The sequence below is a fragment of the Amia ocellicauda genome, chromosome 19, assembly GCF_036373705.1.
Source record: "Amia ocellicauda isolate fAmiCal2 chromosome 19, fAmiCal2.hap1, whole genome shotgun sequence".
NCBI lineage: Eukaryota > Metazoa > Chordata > Actinopteri > Amiiformes > Amiidae > Amia > Amia ocellicauda.
The window spans coordinates 21,931,287-21,950,980 of NC_089868.1; the positions used below are offsets into that span (position 1 = coordinate 21,931,287).

The 19,694-nt window shown below is 36.0% G+C and overlaps 1 protein-coding gene across 2 annotated transcripts in view; it reads right to left on the reverse strand.

Moving 5' to 3' along the window:
• Window positions 1–19,694, reverse strand: part of nek7 (NIMA-related kinase 7) — a 55,071-nt gene that overhangs the window by 15,758 nt on the left and 19,619 nt on the right. For both annotated transcript variants that reach the window (XM_066691793.1, XM_066691792.1), the window contains 6 exons: window positions 19,146–19,286; window positions 15,925–15,987; window positions 13,426–13,536; window positions 10,505–10,613; window positions 7,486–7,593; window positions 2,618–2,712 (listed from right to left, as the gene is read on the reverse strand). In XM_066691793.1, coding sequence (XP_066547890.1) covers window positions 2,618–2,712; window positions 7,486–7,593; window positions 10,505–10,613; window positions 13,426–13,536; window positions 15,925–15,987; window positions 19,146–19,268 — 609 coding nt within the window. In that variant the 5' untranslated portion in view covers window positions 19,269–19,286. The remainder of the gene's footprint in view (window positions 1–2,617; window positions 2,713–7,485; window positions 7,594–10,504; window positions 10,614–13,425; window positions 13,537–15,924; window positions 15,988–19,145; window positions 19,287–19,694) is intronic.

Here is a 19,694-nt window from a genome sequence, read left to right on the forward strand (position 1 = left end):
TTTGAAATGTGTTTTTCTGGATTTTTTTGTTGTTATTCTGTCTCTCACTGTTAAAATACACCTACCATTAAAATTATAGACTGATCATTTCTTTGTCAGTGGGCAAACGTACAAAATCAGCAGGGGATCAAATACTTTTTTCCCTCACTGTATATACAGTTAAGTCCATAAATATTTGGACAGTGACACAATTGTCATCATTTTGGCTCTTGAAAGGAAACAATCAATGTGCTTTAAGTGTAGACTTTCATCTTTAACTTGAGGGTAGTTTCATCTTTATTGAATGAATGGTGTAGGAATTACACCCATTTTTATATCTGGTCCCCCCAATTTTAGGGGCTCAAAAGTAATTGGACAAAATAACATAAATCATGAATTAAATTGTGAGTTTCAATACTTGGTTGCAAATCCTTTGCAGTCAATGACTGCCTGAAGTCTGGAAGCCATAGACATCACCAGATGCTGGGTTTCTTCCCTGGTGATGCTCTGCCAGGCCTGCACTGCAGCTGTCTTTAGTTCCTGCTTGCTCTTGGGGCGTTTTGCCTTCAGTTTGCTCATGAGCCAAAGCATACAACCTCATCTGTGAAGCATGTTATGACATGGGCATGTATGGCTGCCAATGGAACTGGTTCTCTTGTATTTATAGATGATGTGACTGCTGACCAAAGCAACAGGATGAATTCTGAAGTGTTTAGGGCTATATCATCTGCTCAGATTCAGCCGAATGCTTCAAAACTCATTGGAAAGCACTTCACAGTGCAGATGGACAATGACCTGAAGCATACTGCGAAAGCAACCCAAGACTATTTTAAGGCGAAGAAGTGGAATGTTCTGAATCCAATTGAGCAGCATTTCACTTGTTGAAGGCAAAACAGAAGGCAAAACACCCCAAGAACAAGCAGGAACTAAAGACAGCTGCAGTGCAGGCCTGGCAGAGCATCACCAGGGAAGAAACCGAGCATCTGGTGGTGTACAGACCCAAATTTATGACAATTGTGTCACTGTTCAAATATTTATGGACCTAACTGTTTATATGTGTCTGTGTATAGAGAGACGGGGGGGTCTGGGGGAGGCCTTCATCCAGCAGTGGATCGATACAGACTGATGGTATATAAACACAAATACACACATACATGAAGTGTTACACAACCTGAGTACAACACAAAGCAGCATGGAAAGATGTCTGCTTGGCATAATAACAAGAGAGAGAAACATAAGAAAAATAAGAATGAAAATGATACAATGGTAGTGGACCAGACACATTTCAAAAATAACAGATGAAAGATGGACAAAGGAAGTTATCCAATACATCCTAAGAGATGAAAATATATTTGAAAATCGGTACACGTTATTCTAAAATAACTTAAATGACTTTAATGGTCTTTTGTGACCTGAAGGACTGAAACTCAGGAACGCATGGCTGTTGGTACAACTATCAGCAGTGGCTGTGTAACTCTATCCCAGATAAGTGCAGAGGTTTTGTTTCAAGTCATGTGATGTGAGAAGAGTGGTGATTCCTGGGATAACAGCAGATCCACCCCCACAGCTCAACGGTGCAGCTGACAGTCCCGTTCAGCCAAGGAGTCCCATGCATGTTGAGAACAACACACACTCGCAACTTCTCAATCTACCCCCTGGCAGGTATTTAAATGACCTGTGTTAACTGACATTCAGGCCTATGTGGAAGTGCTGTATTGTGGGCGACTAATTGATAATGAGAACTACTCACTGTACCGCAGTGGACTTGAAACTGTGTTCAGCTGGAGGCACTCGGGGAGTTGAAGTCACACAAGAGGATTCAAGCGGAACACTGGGAGTATCTTTTTGAGATTCCATATGTTGTCATTCTTTACATTTATTATTTGACAAGAATACTTAGTTTTCAATTGATTTCCCAATCTTTCCACAAGCTTTTATCCTCATTGCTGTGACAAATCAGTATTATAAATATTAAATAATATATATAATATATAGTAATAGTAATATATTATAGCTGCCTTCCATCATCTAACCAGAGAGTTGATGCACTATGAAAATATTCACACCTCAAGTGTATTTTACTAAAAAATAGCAAAATGTGAATTTGCAGCTCTGGCACACAAGCAATACCCATATTAGTTTAGTGAAGGAATTAGAAATGTACTTGTGAAATACAGGTCCAATACTTTTCTGAACCAATGCACAGGTACAAAGCAAAGTATTTGCCAAAACCAAGACAGGGACATTTTTAAGAGCCATTTAACCTTTGACATGTGCAAATCTAGATACACAGGAAACACAGAGGCGGGGAGAAGAGAAAAAAAAAAATCTTCCCTTCCTCAACCTCTAGTTTTATATCTCAGTGGACGTTTTTAAGGAAATGACAGGGGTTGTAGAATGTAATTTCTCCGCAAAACCATATTTGTTATCTGAAACATATGTAAATGTCATTTTAATTTACCTGCAAATCTTAAAATATACTGCAGACGTCCGCTTTATACAGCTTACCTCATAAAAAGAAAACCAAAATCGAAAAACTGTAATTTCATGATAAATACCACAGCTTTGTAAGGGTAGTATTGCATCTCATAAAGTAAGGAAACATCGGTATATCAGGTTGGTAGTGTTTATAGTTTACCTCATACAGCAAGCAGCCTAGTGACCAGATGTCAGATTTGAAGTTATATCCATTTTCATGTATCCTCTCTGGAGACATGTAATAAGGGGTTCCCACTGAAACACAAAGAGAAACAGAAGTCAGTTTGTTAAACTCATAGCAAATGCAGGCTTGTAAAGAAGTTCAGAATACATTATAAACTGAGGTATGAAGAGAAAAATATATCAGGAAACAAAACAATATATATATACCTTTACCTATTTTTAATGGGTTTTTCAGGCGGCAGACTTAATATTGATAATATTTATTGATTGAGTTGAGCATTGACACAGTTCAGCCAAAGGAATTGTGATGTTCTACATTAGCTCCTTTATAAATGTGGTCTGTTGGAGAGAACCTGGACAAGTCGCTCCACACGCTTACAATTAACGGAGAGGTGGAATCAGTTATCATCATCTTTTGCAATCTAAACAGTTGTTGGGTTATGAATGAGGTTCTGGAGATGACATTCAAGAGGCAACCAAGTCATTTCCCCAACAAAAAAAAAAACATTAAGTGCAATTTGTTACACCTCTTACACCCTGTTACAATGGTTTTGCAACACTTTAATCTTCTCTAGAGAAAATCACAAAAGGCCAAGTAGAAGACATTACTTTAAATGTCTGTTTTAACAGTCATACAAATAAGACTATATATTTAATTAGCTAGTTTCCTAATTCTTCCTGCAGTATCCCCTTCCTGCCACAAGAAGGTGCAATGGACTTCCGTGAGTGAACAATTTTACACAACTGTACTGCTGAAATGGTAAGGTGATGGCAACGGGGGAAAATGTATTTAAGTAGCATTTGTATTAACTTTTTCTGAATGAATACCTGCAACATTTCTTTAGTACAGTACATGCAAGTATGTTAGACTTAAAATGTGTTTTCAGCTAATGTATTTTTATGACCTATACTCCTTGATTACTAATTTATTGTTCTACAAAATAAAGAGCATAAACAAGACATGTATTGCATTAAATATTTGTCTCTAAGTCTTTATAGTTTCAATAGTTAGAAGAACAACAACATTTGTTCATTTCTTACAACCAGAGACAGAGAAATCTGTCCAATTATGCGCTCTGTTAATTATGAATGCGGTTTATTTCCGTTTGTTTGTTTTGATGTTCTTAATAACACCCTTGATAATGAAATACAAGACTAATGTCTCTTCCCGGAAGGCAGGAACCATGAGGATAATTCAAATCCATTCGAAACATAACAGACAAAGAAGTAGATGAGTATTTGCTCGTATTATACCTCTTCCAAGGATGGTACATGACACACACAAATGAATTAATATAAACAAGAGAATAATCAACGAAGGAGAGTATTGAGATACAAGCCTCTCCCTAATGTGGTTAATGCACTGGGTTTAAAAGATGATATTCTGGATGAGACACGAGTTAAAGATCCACCCATTTCATTGCCAAAAGATTGAGAGCAAGTAATTGGCAGTGAGTAATGTGCAGGCAGGCAGCTGAGGAAGATCCACAGGGGGCAGGTAAAACACTGAAGTTTGAAGGCTCCTAGTTTACCGAAAGCAAAAGTAATTCCTATCAGCAGCCGAAGGAAGCCTTCAGATACATTGGGGGGTAGGTAAGAGTGTGAAAGATTGATGATAGGAAAAATACAGACAAATGCTCGCAGTTTACAAAGTTTAGCCCTGGTACAACACCTTAAATTCAATACTGACTAAAATCTCCTGTGGCCAGCCAAGTGAAAGAAATTCAAAGGCAAACAGCGCCAGGATATAAAGCACAGCGCAGAACAACAGATATTTCGAAAAATGTAAGTATCCTACGTGTGGTCTGCACATCCAGATCTGTATTTATTTTGATTAAATACCCATTCAATGAGCAGATCTTAAATTAAGGCTATGATTTAAAAAAATATATGAATGAGTCAGCGGATAAGGTAAATTAACTTAATTAGGTGGTTTACAAATGATACATTAAAAATTGTCAGATTCGTGGGCTTAGCTTCAGAAAACAATGGTAAATTGGCTTCTAAGTTATGACTATGATGCATCTGAAGATAAGAAAATGACTGTGGTTCCCTTATCAGTATAATTATTATTTTTGAACATATATATAAAAAACTGTTCCAAGTGGAGAAAAAAAGATATATATATATGTAGTGTGACCTACAATCACAGAAAAAAAACTATAAAATAGCTTATCAACTCTATATTAAACTAATGAGCATTATTTTAATTGGTCATCATGCATAGTTTCTGCAAACAGAAGGGTCTCTTGGTAATGTTTGAAAAAAGTCCCTTAACATCCATTATTGGATGATTAAAAAGAATACTCTTCCCTTATGCAAATAATTGTATAAAAAGCTGAAGCTGAGGCTAAAATATTCTGTATGCGTACCAAATTAAGGCTACATTATTTATTCATGCCAATAAATTGAAAAACATGTTGGGATTGATTTTACTTATTACTAATAACGACAATGATGCATTTTTTTTTTTAGAAAGAAAAACACCAGTCACAGCCCTGTCTCTGTGGGGCGTTGAGATTTAACGACATCATGTGATACAATTAATAGTGTATGATCAATTTATTTATATTGTGTTTTACTACTTGGGAGTATTTTTAGAAAAAGTTACACTTCCACATTTGGAATCGGTAAATCTGTATAGCATCGTTAATATACATATAAGGACAGGAAAGAGATACGATCAATTTCATTCATAGATGACCATCAAACAATAGCACTGCCACCCCAGAATTGTGTATGCAGTGATAGCAGTTGAAAGTAATTAGTACTTTCTTCAAATTTTTGGTGTTAAATGCAAATACATGGGCATGGGATTACTAATGCTTTTTAACTGTGTTTTTTAATCACCATTTCTTCACTGGTATTATTCCAGCTGGCTTTCTTTGTTCTCCCCCCCCCCAACCCCCTCACCCCCCCTAATTTAAAGGGGAAGCAGCCCCTGGCTCAAAATGCTAAGATAAGTAAGATTTTTCTGTTTGTATCTGCAGGCAGCTGAGATACTGAAAGAGAGAGTTAAAAGGGTAAGACTCGGCTTCTAAAGCACAGAATTGACAGGCACATAGCACAGCTTCCTGGACCCCCATACGCCGCACACCCCAGTGTTCGACAGTGGAGGTTTGCCTCATTACAGCTAAAACTGTCAACCCCCCTGCAGAGAGAGGCTTTAGTCTACGCGCCCGAAGGGAAAGGCAGATACAGGGTCTCTATGCCCCTGGGTGAATTTAACCTGCCATGTAGAAACTCATGAATTTCATACCCCTGCACTGCAAAGCTGAGCAGTAACAGAAATAGTGTAGGCTCTCTAGCAAGACAGGCCATCAACATACACTTAATTGTAAGATTTTGGCTAATTCGGTGTGTGCATGCCCATGTTTATCCAAGTTTACCACTTATTTCCATGGATTTAGTCATCGGCACGCATGTTTTATATTGGTAATTCAAAGTCACTTTCATGTTTTCTTCTCTTGTTTCTCAATTCTCATAAAACTGTTGTTGAAGCATTAAGGACAGAGTTTACACAAAATAATTGTTTTTTGTTATAAGTAACATTTTCGTTTAAATTCATAATATACTTTATAGTGATATAAAAAATAAACCGTAGCATAATGCCTGCTTGCTCAAATTGGCAAAACTATGATACACAATTTAAACAGGTTACAAAAATGTTTGGGGAAGCAGGGGTGACCACATTTTAGTGAAATTATAAGCTCATCCTATCTGTCGTGGAACAATTCAGAGTTTATTCAATTTTATTTATTCAAATAAACAGTTTCACGGTTATACGAGTATACGAGTGCGTATAATTAATAAACGTGAAAACTACATTCTACAGATGTATTTTGGCAGCTAAAGAAATACGTTCACAAAGATTGCCTGTAGAGGGCGCTGTATTCTCTACTTTTAATTTAGCATCAATTATTCTAGTCATTAATTTTACCACTAGTTGCAGTGGTGTAAAACAAAACAAGACAAAAAAAAAAAAAAAACAGAATGTTAACACTGTGCCTGAACATAATTAAAAACATTTTACATGTCCATAAACTTGAGATTGAAACAATTAAATATTACTCACAAACACATGATTACTACATTTGCTACCGTTTTTTTTTATTTCTTCATTTGTTGTGTTTGTTTGTCCCCCCTCCCCCAACCACCACACTTACATGCTACCTGGGACACCAAAAGTGAAATAGAGAATAGGATGAGCAAACAGATTTATCATGTAATCTAATGACAAAACAATGCCTGACCCACAACTTCAAGTTTACAATAGTCATAAAAGAAAAAAAATAGCTTTCTAACAAATTGTATTTTTTTTTTAAACAGGTAATTTCAAATGTAAATGATATCAGAATTCCATACACAGATTGCAATACTCTTTACAATGCAATTATCTATATCACCGAAAGTTTATAAACCACAATTTGGAAATATCATGAAATATCGCGAATGTAAAATCCTGAATAACTTAATGTCAAAATAGTTTCCTATTCGTTGAAGGATCAACAGGTCAGCCCAGCATGGGCCTGGATGCGGCAATTCATCATCGTCTGCTGGGTGTTTTATTGCGCTCTGGTGCAATCAGAATTGTACAGCAGTAGCAAGGCCAGACTTGTTACATCCAGACGTCATCTGTGAAAAGGTCGGGGGTCAAGGCAACAGGAAAGCCCTAACTGCTCAATGAAATGGATATAGCCAACGCCGGTTTGGAAGGTTTGCCTAGGGCTACAGGAGGTTTTTATAACGGACACATGGTTCTAGTCTGAGTGATATAATGAAACGCATCCAGCTTGTATAATTAAAATCGGCCTTCTACGCGGCCGTAAGTGAAGGTTTTCTTACCCAAAGAATGTGCTGCTGTCGTTTTGGAACTGAAGAACCTGCCCAGCCCCAGGTCTCCTAATTTTACTACCCCAGTGGCAGTAATGAACACATTAGCTGGTTTTATATCTGCAAAGAAGAAAGAAAAGAAAACACGGTTAGGTGTACAAATTACACATATCAGGTTTCATCCTACAAAGCTAGCCAGGAACAGACAACATACACAGCCAACAGAGAAATTATGCATTTCAAAAATTAAAAACCGTTAGACAATTCGACTGGCATATTGGTGAATAAATAAATGTAAATTTTGACTGTTCTTGTTTTTATTTCTCAAATGAATGACAGGTCTTCTCCACAAGAGGGTTTGACACCAAGTGAACCAATAACTTACTCAATCCCAGACACCCACCTATTGCTATTTCAGTTTAGCCTCCCCGGATTTAAACAGACCTCGTAGCACAGTTGCTTTAATACAATCTGATTAGGACTTGGATGATTCAAGATATAGTACATTGAAAAATTATCTAATACTGTTAGTGGACATTCTCATGCAACCTAGTCTGGCAATGCGACCTGACATTCAGAAATGTAGCTTCTGGGCTGATATTTCACGCCTTGTTAAAGCAATTTTTATATTTAGGTTATATATATATATATATATATATATATATATATATATAAAACACACACACACACACAGAGATGTTACATACATTGGGACTCTACTCAGAAATGGTCCCCACACATTGTCCACAATTTATAATATGTAGGTACCACCCTGTTGATAAAGAATTAAAGGGCAAGAATGGGACTTCATAACGGTTTTGATACAGCTGGAGTTAAAGGAGATTCTCTGAGATCCTGCACATGTCACAGGGGATTTCTGTTTGACAACATCAGCCAGTGCCCCAGTCCATACCTGGTGGAGTGGTGAAGCTCATGTCAAATGGTGAAAAAAGCAGCACAGGCTCTGCAGTCACGACAGATCTCCCAGCCTAGTTTATTAACGGGAGGAGCGCTCTGCACATTGTATGTAAATGCGAGACCAAAGGAGGGATTTTCACTTTTTATTTCACACAATTCATAGGAAAAAAGCACCCTGTGTGTGCGGTATTAAATGGAAAATAAAATGCAGAAAGGTTGCATTTTGCTGCCATTTTATATAAAGTGTTTCTCATCCAAATATGGACTGCTCTACATTGGTAAAACAGTGGCAATCTGTCATCCACTTTGCTTTTTAGTTTAAACCTTCCGTTTACAGGATAGCTGACAATGGTACAGAACACTATTGACACATGTACCAATGCACATGTAATGCTCTTTTAAGTGATATCTATGGTTTACTGTCCATCATAGGTGGTTTTCGTAGTTCATCTCAACAAAGGCTGACAGTTTGTAACAGACAGACATCTTTGCCGCTCCCTTTGATATGAAGATATTTAACATGGAACTGAAATCAGCATAGAGTGTTAATTGGAAATAATTAGCCTTGGACTTCCTATCTTCCCTTTGGGTTGTTTTCCTCTTTTAGCTTCAGACATCTGTTTGCATAGCAGTTATTCCTTCATCAGCTGACTGTGGCCAGTTCATAAAATCATCGCATCAATCATTGACTTGCCCTGCAACATCTCTGAAGGTATACCTTTCTTTGTGAAAGGTAACTATGGATACACAAGCATTATATTTTACCTCCTTTGTTCAACCCATGGAAACGCACCATACAATCCATTAAGAAATCGCAATTTCATAGGAGTAAAATGCCATTTAAACATACAGAAGGTTATATTATTCTCTGAAATTAATAATACACTTTTTGCATTGCTAATGCTTTCAGTAATATTTCCAGGTGACCCAATCACTTCTACTCCCAGCATGTTCATATATATATATATATATATATACATATACATATACATATACTTTGACATTTCTGAAATAGAACACAGCAGTTTTAAACTTCATGAATATATATGCACCCCTCTTAATATGCAAGTGTCAGACTTACATAAATCTAACAAATAAGCAGGGGAAAAAATATACCGTGGACGTACTTTCTTGTTCTCCGTTTTTGTTTGACAGTTAAAATTTTGTTTGTTTAAATGTAAAAAAATTGGATTTGTGAAATATTATTTGTATACAACTTGTCTGTAGTTAATTTGCAATTCTGTGCAACAAGTGTTCTTCCAGTTGCTCAGGAGCATATTAATTTTCAATTTCTACTCAATGTGAAAATATCGGACTGCTTTCAGAAGTGTAAAGTGACTGGCCCAAGGACTAAGAATTTAAAGGTTTCTACCTCTGTGGCAAAGGAAATATTTAAATCAATTTCTGGCGCAAGTAGTTAAGGAGAAATTATTGGACTAAAAGGAAAAGGTCTATCTTTACAGGTCCCACAGTGTATGTAAAATTGATATAATCATGCCCCACATGACAAGTCGAAAACAACCACAGGCAAATGCAGTTGGCTAACAATTATAGGAAAAACAGATTTGAAAATGTAAAAATGCGGTCAGTAATGTCAGCTTGAAGTCGGGGGGAGAGATGTGCTGTGTGTATACAGTGCTCCCCACTATTAAATTACAAATATAATTATTTTTTGTAAAGTTTGTATTGCATTTTGCAGATACACATCCAATACAACCAAAAGCTTCAGAAACCACTTGAGTTGTTGAACCTGACAAGATTTTAAAGTCCAGCTTTTGGCATTTCCCCATGAAACTTAATATTATAGAGCTGCCGTCATAACACTGTACTGTCTTTTACACTGGGGGGAAAAATCACATAATCACATTCATACATTTATTTTCGTTTCGATGTATAAGCAAATTAACTTGAGTTCTTCCTAGGTAGATTAAGAAACTGTTCATCACTTTAGGTCCAGACATTAACATAAATATTAATATTCCTATCATAATGTGAAATGGTCCACTAACAGTGGCTCCCCGTGGTGTTATAATAGGGAGAACACAGTGTACGAAAGTCATCCACATATCACAAGGTCCAGGACACCTCCAGCATATTTCATGGAGAGGAATACCTCTGTGCATGACACGCCGAGAATGCATGTGTTCCAAGGCACTGCACAGCTGAACAAAGTATTTCCACACAGTCCTCTCTGGAATCAGACGCTTCTGTTTCTTGAAATGCTGAAAAGAAAGAAAACGGTCATTGACTGCAGCTTGCTCAGATTCCAAATAAGAGAATAATAAAAAATATTTGTTTTAAAAAAAGTGTTATAATGACAGCATTTTTTTGTTAATTAGTTTAACAGCACCAAGTAATGTTGTGCTGAACATTATACTGCTACTGTGTTAGGCTGCAGGCACAAAGGATTTAAGCTGCAAGACAGCATGTCAACTACAGTGCTAGCATTGCTATAATGAAAATAGAAAAAAAAGAGAGAAAAGAATAGAAAAAAACTAAAGGAAATGTGGAAAACCTGACAGAACAATTTCAAACAATTATGCAATGCTCTTATAAAAAAGCATGCTTGGTATTTATGATCAGGAAGTCTACGCAACATTTCAATGATTTCACACAATAACGGTTTAATTCCAGCTGCTGAAATGTTTCAATTATACTTGATGTAGTGCTGCCAAGGTCTGCTAATGTTTGTGTACTAAATAAACATCTCTAATTTGAGTCCTCCAACACCAGAATGTCTCTCTCCTTTAATTTAACGCAGAACTTTCGCTCTGTGACCTTTATTAAATCCCTACTCGTTTTGAAAACGCTGCAATGGAAAGCACATGAATTCTCAGAAAATCCATTTTGTGGTTATTTTCAAATGCTCACATCTGGTGTATAGCTCTTCAATGCATAAAATAGCCCACACTCTCAAACTTTTCCACTAGATTTTGCTGTAACGAAAATATTCTTTTGGTTCTGGCTTATTTTCCTGCATCTTCAAAGTAGAAAGGAGGCCACTTAAGCTTTACTAAAACAGATCTTACTCAGCAGGATGCTAGAATATAACATCATGTGAAAAGAATGCAAAATAACAGAGTTTATAGAAAAATGATCTCACTGTATTATTTCAATTATCCACAATACAGATGGGTTATCTATTGTACCCTTCCCCCGAAAAAAAGAAATGCAAAAATCTGCAGTGTATAAAATATGCTCTAAATAAGGTAATTGAGATGGAGGCAATTGAATGGATTCCCTATATATGAAAGGTGTGTGTGTGAGGTGTTTTATTTGTCTTTAAAATTCAAGTCAAATATTTTATGGAATCAAACTGGGTTGGTGTTTTAGTCAAATGTGGAAACCAAGATTATAACTTAATAAACCAAGTTAAATCTATAGTGTGTGTGTATGTGTGTATAAATAAATATATTTAACAGACTAATCAAATTTGCATTACAAAGTACTTATCTACCAAATGACTTTTTAAAGATTATTATACATAACGTATCTATAGAAAATGAAAGCACTTAAACTTATTTACATTTTCTAAACAGACACGATTGTATGCCACACAACACATATGCTCAGGTAAATAAGGAAATCAATCTGCTAGTATTTCACTCAGCTTGATTATTTCATTGCGTCTCTTTTTACTTTCTTCATTTGAACCAGTTTTAAGGGATATAATTCAACCGATCCCGAATGCAATATTCAGCATGAGAGCCTTGGCCCGCATCCAAACAAAGCCTGTGGATCTATTCTTCCCAACGCCGCATTTGCATATCAGAGGGTTGTTTGATGTCAACGGGGTGCATATCGGCCCTCTATGCATTTAAAAACAAACACGGCACATGCAATATTCTGTAAGTGCATGCAAATGAAGGACCATTTGATTTAATTTGAATTCTGAAATGGTCAGAAATCAAAAAGAATAAAAATGTTAAATTCATGCATTTACACTGCTGCTTTACATACGGTTCACTCTACCCTCCGTATGAATTTCATATTGTAAAGCTTAATCCCAATTTGTACCTTTACGAGTGTGAGATTTATCCGGAAAAAATAAATAAATAAACCAGGCTGACTCTTTCACCTAAACTCCTTAGTGTAATTGGCTCACCCAGACAGCCAGATTAATACTTGACACAGGTTGAAAATTCATTTGGTCCACAGTGGTTTAGTTTACATATCACATATCTTTATCATTCCTCCTAAAAGGTGGACTTCTATTCATGCTTATTTTCTAATCACGACACGGGTGCCTCTCTGTAATTGTGGTGTAGGAATTATGTTTACAACGCCTAGGCCAGGAGGTCCTTTTTTATGTTTTGTTTATTATTTATTATTTAAAACCTTTTCAATCCTTCAGTAGTCAACTCAGACCTTGAACCTGAGGTGAACCACTGCAGCTAGAAATATGCATATTTATTGTTATGGCCCACTGGTAATAAGAGTTATTTCTCATGGCCTTCTATTGATTATAAATATATAAATACATTAAGAAACGTGAATTCCAAAGAGAATGTGAAAGCACCATTAAAGGGCATACTAGAAAAATAATCAAAGGAATCCAGACTAATTTAGGTGACTAATTTAAAACAAATTCACCAGACATATTGTTTTAACTAGTCATACTAATTTACAATACTGTGGGCCTTCTTTGTAATGTTTCTTGAAGGAGTATTCAATTATTTGTCCACATGTCATTATTATTATTATTATTATTATTATTATTATTATTATTATTATCATTATTATTATTATTAAAACTCAAATGTTATACATTCTGGAAGCAAAATAGATGCATACATGATACATTTACAAAATTAAACTTATTTGGCTTCAATGCAAAACAACTAAGTGAAGGTATAAAATACTGAAGTGGTCTCAAATGAAATTGATTAAAACAGTTTATTGATCTCAACATAAGCATTCATCCAATTATAACCAGAAGATGATTTTAAATAAACTTTAAATAATAGAAACATATAATTTTAAACCTGTACTCCGAGGTGCCTTACTAGTACAGATGAAGTGTAAGCTGCCTACCTTTATCATCCGTGAAAGGTCTCCAGCATCTGCAAGTTCCAGGACTATATTTAGCTCATTCTCTTCAATGAATGACGCATAATATTTAATTACATTTGGGTGGTTCAATTGCTGAAAATGACAATAGAGGAAGTATCACTGTTTAAATATTTAACATGACCGACTTGCTTGGTCTACAGTTTTCAAAATGCGACAGTAAAGATACTCGCAAGCTGCTTATTTATTTATACAAATTGCCATTAGTTTTAGCTTTTTAGAATTGAAAACATAATAATATAATAAAATAAAACTTAACAGCATATTGTTCTGGTTTGTGCGCATTTGATTTATATTCTCCAAAATGAAAATGCTCTCTTTAACCATAATGTAATGGGCTATAAAGTTCTTTGTGGCTACAGCACACATGGATTTTAATGCCCTTTGCATGTTAAAGAATACGATGAAAAGGTCAAATGCTTCTCAAAAATAAACCTCTAATAAGAAAGCTTTGTTTTTCATATGACAGTTGTGTGTGACATTTCAAAGAATAACAAAGGCCTAATGAAAACAGGACAGTCGTATTCGTTGGCTTAGTTTTTTCCTGTTGGCTGGTCAATGATTTGCAACATCCAGTATGAACAAACATATCAATAGAAAACAAACCAGAGAGAAAACTCAGTGTCAGATGTCATAAGCCAAGAAGTAGAAGCCAAGACTTCACATCAGGCATGACATGTCGGAAACATTATTAAAGAAATGTTCATGCTCAAAACTGATGTGAAAAGGAATGCATATATTATACGCCAATTAATGTATTAACTATATTCTTGTATTATAATTGTATTGTGACAATACAGTTTCCTTGTATTTTCGATCCGAAAGATTCATAATTAGGCAAATTAGAAAGAGAGGAAGCCTCTTAAATTAGATCACTTTAATTAAAGCCCCCTTATACGAGATCTGACCCCATTTTCGGACGCATCTCTAGTTTGAGCCACTGGTTTCAATGCAGTTCGGGGGTATTTGTAATACCACAGTGGAAGAAAGTCACTGTGACAAATGTGCTTGTGAATAACAACCCCCCCTTACATATTACTAGCTACTGCAAGGAGGACAAAAATCTGTAACTTCTAGTACAGAAAGATTGTGCGTTTTTTGTGGCATCTACTTTTCACTAAAGGATTAGTCCGTAGTGTTTCAAATGAACAAGATACGCATTAAACTGTGCCGTACCTATCCCAAAACTAGGCAGTGATCAAGAAAAGAAACCGTGAGAACACTTCAAAAAGGAGGCTTAATTAAGGTAACACTGCAGTGCTTTTAATGATACACAGCCTTTAACGCACCATAACTTCAACCTGCCCCTGAGAAATACGCCTATTGATTGAACATGCCACAGACCAAAACAGTAGGAACAATTAAAACAGGCTATTGAAAGACTAGCCACCACATTGTGAAGGCTGAGGGGGAGAAAAAAAACAGCGTCTCATGGACTATAATATAAAGTTATCTTCCCCCTTGCATTTATTATTTTGATTGCAGTTTTAGACCCTGCCCACTGAGGTAGAATGCGCTGCTCAGTGTTTCACACGGCAGCTTGTTAGTTGTGTGAGGTGGGCTGGTACAATGAACAAATTAATTACCAGTCAACTAGAAGTCATTGCAGGAAGAAGGCATCGAGGTGACGGCTGCCTTCTCCTCTCACCCTGGTGAAGGATGCGGCGTGGTTAGGGCCAGCTGACTAAGTGTTGCTTAGCACTGTGACATTGCACCCACCCACTCCCTGACCGGCGCGAAGATGGATATATCAAGTGCCTGCAACTCCTCACCTTCAATCACGTTGGCACACAAAGCCAACCACCCATGCACAATGCCAAGTAAGAACCAAGAGGAACCAATTATGTTCTCCCAGACAAGATACCTTCGTGAGACTCTGCTAAGGGCTAATTTTAATCTGGTCCAGGCATTGGCAGGGATAATCAAGAGCCTAGAAACGAACGGATAGTGATTTGGGTCAGCATAATTAACATGACAGTCAAACACTTTTTTTTTTTTTTCTTTAATAACATCTGATGAAGATGGTACAAAGGAAACCTCTGATCAAGGCACCACCCTGATTTATTGAACTTGTCATTAATTTGTTAGTTAGTCTGTGTACGTGTGTGTAGCGGTTTAAAGAGGGTTTGATAAATGAAAATGCTTGATTTAAAAAACAAAAGGAAAAAAGAAACATCAAAAGATACATAAGGGAGTCTACTAAATTTCCATTACAATGCACCATGCCCCCCTTCTAAATATTACTGAGACAGATAAAAACTATAGTTTTTGGCATTAAAAAAAGAGTCAATCTCAGCCTCAAGGAATGACACATAGAAGCTAGTGATCTGCTCTCGCCTCACAAGAAACTGTACGTCTGGTACAGATCAATTGTTTTTCTCTAGTATTAGGTCTCTGCTGAGGCACCTTTAGAAAACATAATACAACACATGATGCCGCTTTTTCTCTCCTCTAGTTTTTTACCTTAAGGAGATCTATTTCTTTGATGCAATCTTGCCGAGCTTTGGCATCCATCAAGTCGAATATCTATCAAAAGATCAAAGGAAAGGCGGTGTTATGGCATTTCTGAATACACGTTGCACAGGAATCATCACCATACAAAGACACAGCAGTAACTCTGCACACCTGGATCGGGCTTTGCCGACACAGGGTAACACACATCTGCTCCTTGTCAATTTGCTTCAGAGTATGATTTTCAGAATTAACTGAATTCAATCAGAACTTGCCTGTGTATTTATAACAATGTTGTTGTTTTTTTTCTCTTCACAGAACCCCCCCCCATAAAGTCTGACACACTGACAGACAGCACAATATACCCCCTTCTTCCCAGCATGCCATTTGACCACTCTAAGGGAGAATATACATTTTAAATGCATAACGTAGACATTCATACTATGTAATCAAAACAATATACACTGAAATAATGTTGTTAATGAAGCAGAGTTAATCTTTTATTTTATTTTTACTTCTTCTAAGTTTAGATGTTTTTGTTTCAAGACCGACAGAGATAATGGCATTTTATGACAGGCCCCCAGGAACTAAGCGGGGGGGAGTGCTTACAAAACCAGCACCGAATGAAGAAGTCACAGTCACAGTCACATTAAACAGCCTGTAAGATACAGGTGACAGGGTTTGGACACATTCCAGCTCCTACGTTCTTTCACAAATGTGTTTAGTATTTCAATGTTTAGGGCTTAAACTGCTCTGGAAATGGTAAATTAGAAAACAAATCTGCATGTTTTACTCCATTCATTATTACTGTAATCACTATGTTTTGGCAGTAAGTGGTCCATAATCAAAACTAGGTTCATATCAAAGTCACGTTGTTTTGTAATCAAATTATATAACTTGAAAGTCAACCAGAGTGAGAACAATTAATTATACAAGAAATAATTATTATTATTTTGTGTTGAGCACCTTTTGGTGGAAAAAAACATTTTACAACAGTTTAAAATGAGTTCCGTGACAACAGGGCACAATAAATGTAAAAAAGGTATTTACCTCTGAACAAAGTTCATAGAACAGTTGGTAATTATGATTAATAATAATTAGGATGTTTGGTCTAAAAAGTACATGAATTACTAGTTTAATTTTACACATTTTAATAGTTCCATCCAATTATGTAACACATATCATAATACATGCAAATTTGTAGTTTTAATTAAAGTTTGTCAGCTGTAAAAACTCAAAAAAGGATAATTTAAAACTATAGTCTGAAATTATATAATACAGTTTATAATATTTGCTGTCTTTATCTACTAGTTGAAACATGAATACTTGGATACTATGATATGAGAAAAATGATATGATATGACAAAAAAAAATTAATGTCATCAGGAGAAAAGCACACTGGTCTGGGCCAGTCACCAGCATAACTTTGAGTAGGATTATGCAGCCGTCAATAGATACTGGCAGCAATGCACACTTAATTGGGACAAAATCACATGATAATGCATCTTTATTTCATTTTCCTGTCACAACAGCTCATCAATAAAAAAGGAAAAACACACGGACCAAAACAAAATCATGGTGATTTTTTCTAAAGCACAAAGAAATGAATGAGAAACTATACATATTTGTAGTTAGACATATAGGCAGAGATAAACTGTATACGTGTTGATGTGATTTGTTTTGGATTTAGGTGGTTTAAACAAACGCAACTATGTTTGTATTTCGATGTCATTTGTTTACCAGAAGAGGGGAAAAAAAGCCTTTTGCAGACAGCATAATGAAACCCATACTGTGACTTGCAGTCAAAAAAACAGAAACCCTTCAAAATGAGGTATGCATTGTCGGAAACCTCCTAGCATAGTTAAATGCTTGTTATCTGCATGTCATTAGTGGCGTATACCTGGAAACAGTTTCTTCCTGTCAGGGCCATCATTAACAGTAATGAACCCCCAGCGATGACAGCATCAGCCCCTGAGAGCACTGAATAAAGGATTATGTTGCAAACAGCACAAACGCTGCGTGGCTGAAGGAAGCAGCAGTAACTAAGCATTTTTAATCTTTTGGTTGCCAATTATTTTTTATATATCTCTCGTTTACAAATCCATGGGAAACTGCATTGTTTATTTTTTCCAGGAATCCCAATATCTTTCAAACAGAAAGGAATTTGCTGCTAGGGAAAATAATTCTGGTATCTAAGATGCAACAAAAATGAATACAAAAAATTCAGTCTGGGGACAGCAATGGCTTTTGCACTTCTATAGAGCAGAATGATACAGGAAGCACGTTACGGCTTACTTGTAGTACAAAGAAATCAATGTGTACTTGGATACACATTGTGTTTGGGCCAGTCACTTAATTATCCACATAGATGCCTAGTTAATTTAATAAAGCATTTGTAATCCATGGAACATAAAACAAAAGTCCTAGTACAGCACTGTAAAGTATAACTCCCCCCTCCAAACTAATTTTTTTGCAGAGTAATTAACAAGTCTTACATTGATCTTTCTGCATTAACGTAAATTAAAGCAAGGAGTAAATCGAAAACAGCAATAGTTCACGATGTACAATGATACACTGACTATATAGGCTAATTAAATATTGTTGCAGTTGTTTTGCCCATTGCTTATAGATAATGTCCTCAATTGTCATCATGAAGCTAAGCTAACTTTTGTTAAAATGTTATATTTATATGAAGTAAGTCTAAGTTAACATATATATGGCCATTATAGCAGTTTCAATATGTTGAGATTTGTGAAAATCCTTTCGTCATTTTCTGTTTCTATTTCTGTTTTAGGAAAGAGCAGCTGAGAACTGCCTTGTATTCAGCCAGCAAAAACATTGAAAATCAGACCTTGCAATTTAATGCTTTCGATTTTCATAGTAACTATACGCCGACAGTGAAATAAGTGTGACTATATCAAAAAGAGGAAAAAGTTTAAACAAGATATTAAGGATAATGCATAGGACACTAATAATGAGTACAATAATTTAATCTGCCTTTGTTTCTTTTTGTATTTTGTTAAATGCATTGTTTTAGCCCCGATTGCAGAGGCCAATATCAACAATCTGAGCAGCAGGAGACTGAAAAGGAAAAATAATTAATTATTGATGACTAATTTGCACTCGGAGCACCAGGGACTTGTTAACATTACATTAAGTACTGAACACAGAAGCACCATATTTAATAACATTAAATTAACACAAAAATATATAATTAAATCACCTCCTCTTACCTGCACTTTTTTCAAAGCTACTGAGGTATTGTCTAGCAAGTATCTGGCCCGATAGACCTCACTAAATTGTCCTCGTCCGATCTTCTTTTCAATCTGAAAATTAGCTAATGAATTGTGACCCATATCTGGCTGCAAAGGTTTCTGCAATTAAAAAGAAAAACAAGGAAATAAAAGGGGGGGGGACAACATAAGTATTCCACAAAGCCAGGCATAATACAGGTTCCACACAGATCAAAAATACCCCATCATCACTTTTTAATTAGCGATCTCCATAATAAATAAAACATTAGAATGACAGATAATTTGCAGGAATACTTTATTAATATGTGAATGAAGGGTGTAATCTAGTGAAGTCTTGGAAAATGACGTGATGAGCAGCAGATAAATATAATAAAATTAGTATCATTTTCATTTCCATTGTATTCAGCTGCATATCAAAACAGCATGACATCTCTATCTTTGAAGTGACTTATGTTAGACCAGTTAGCAACAAACCCCCCAGAGTGCTTTCAAAAGGGATTGTGTGGCTCTCTGGCACTTGAGATCTAA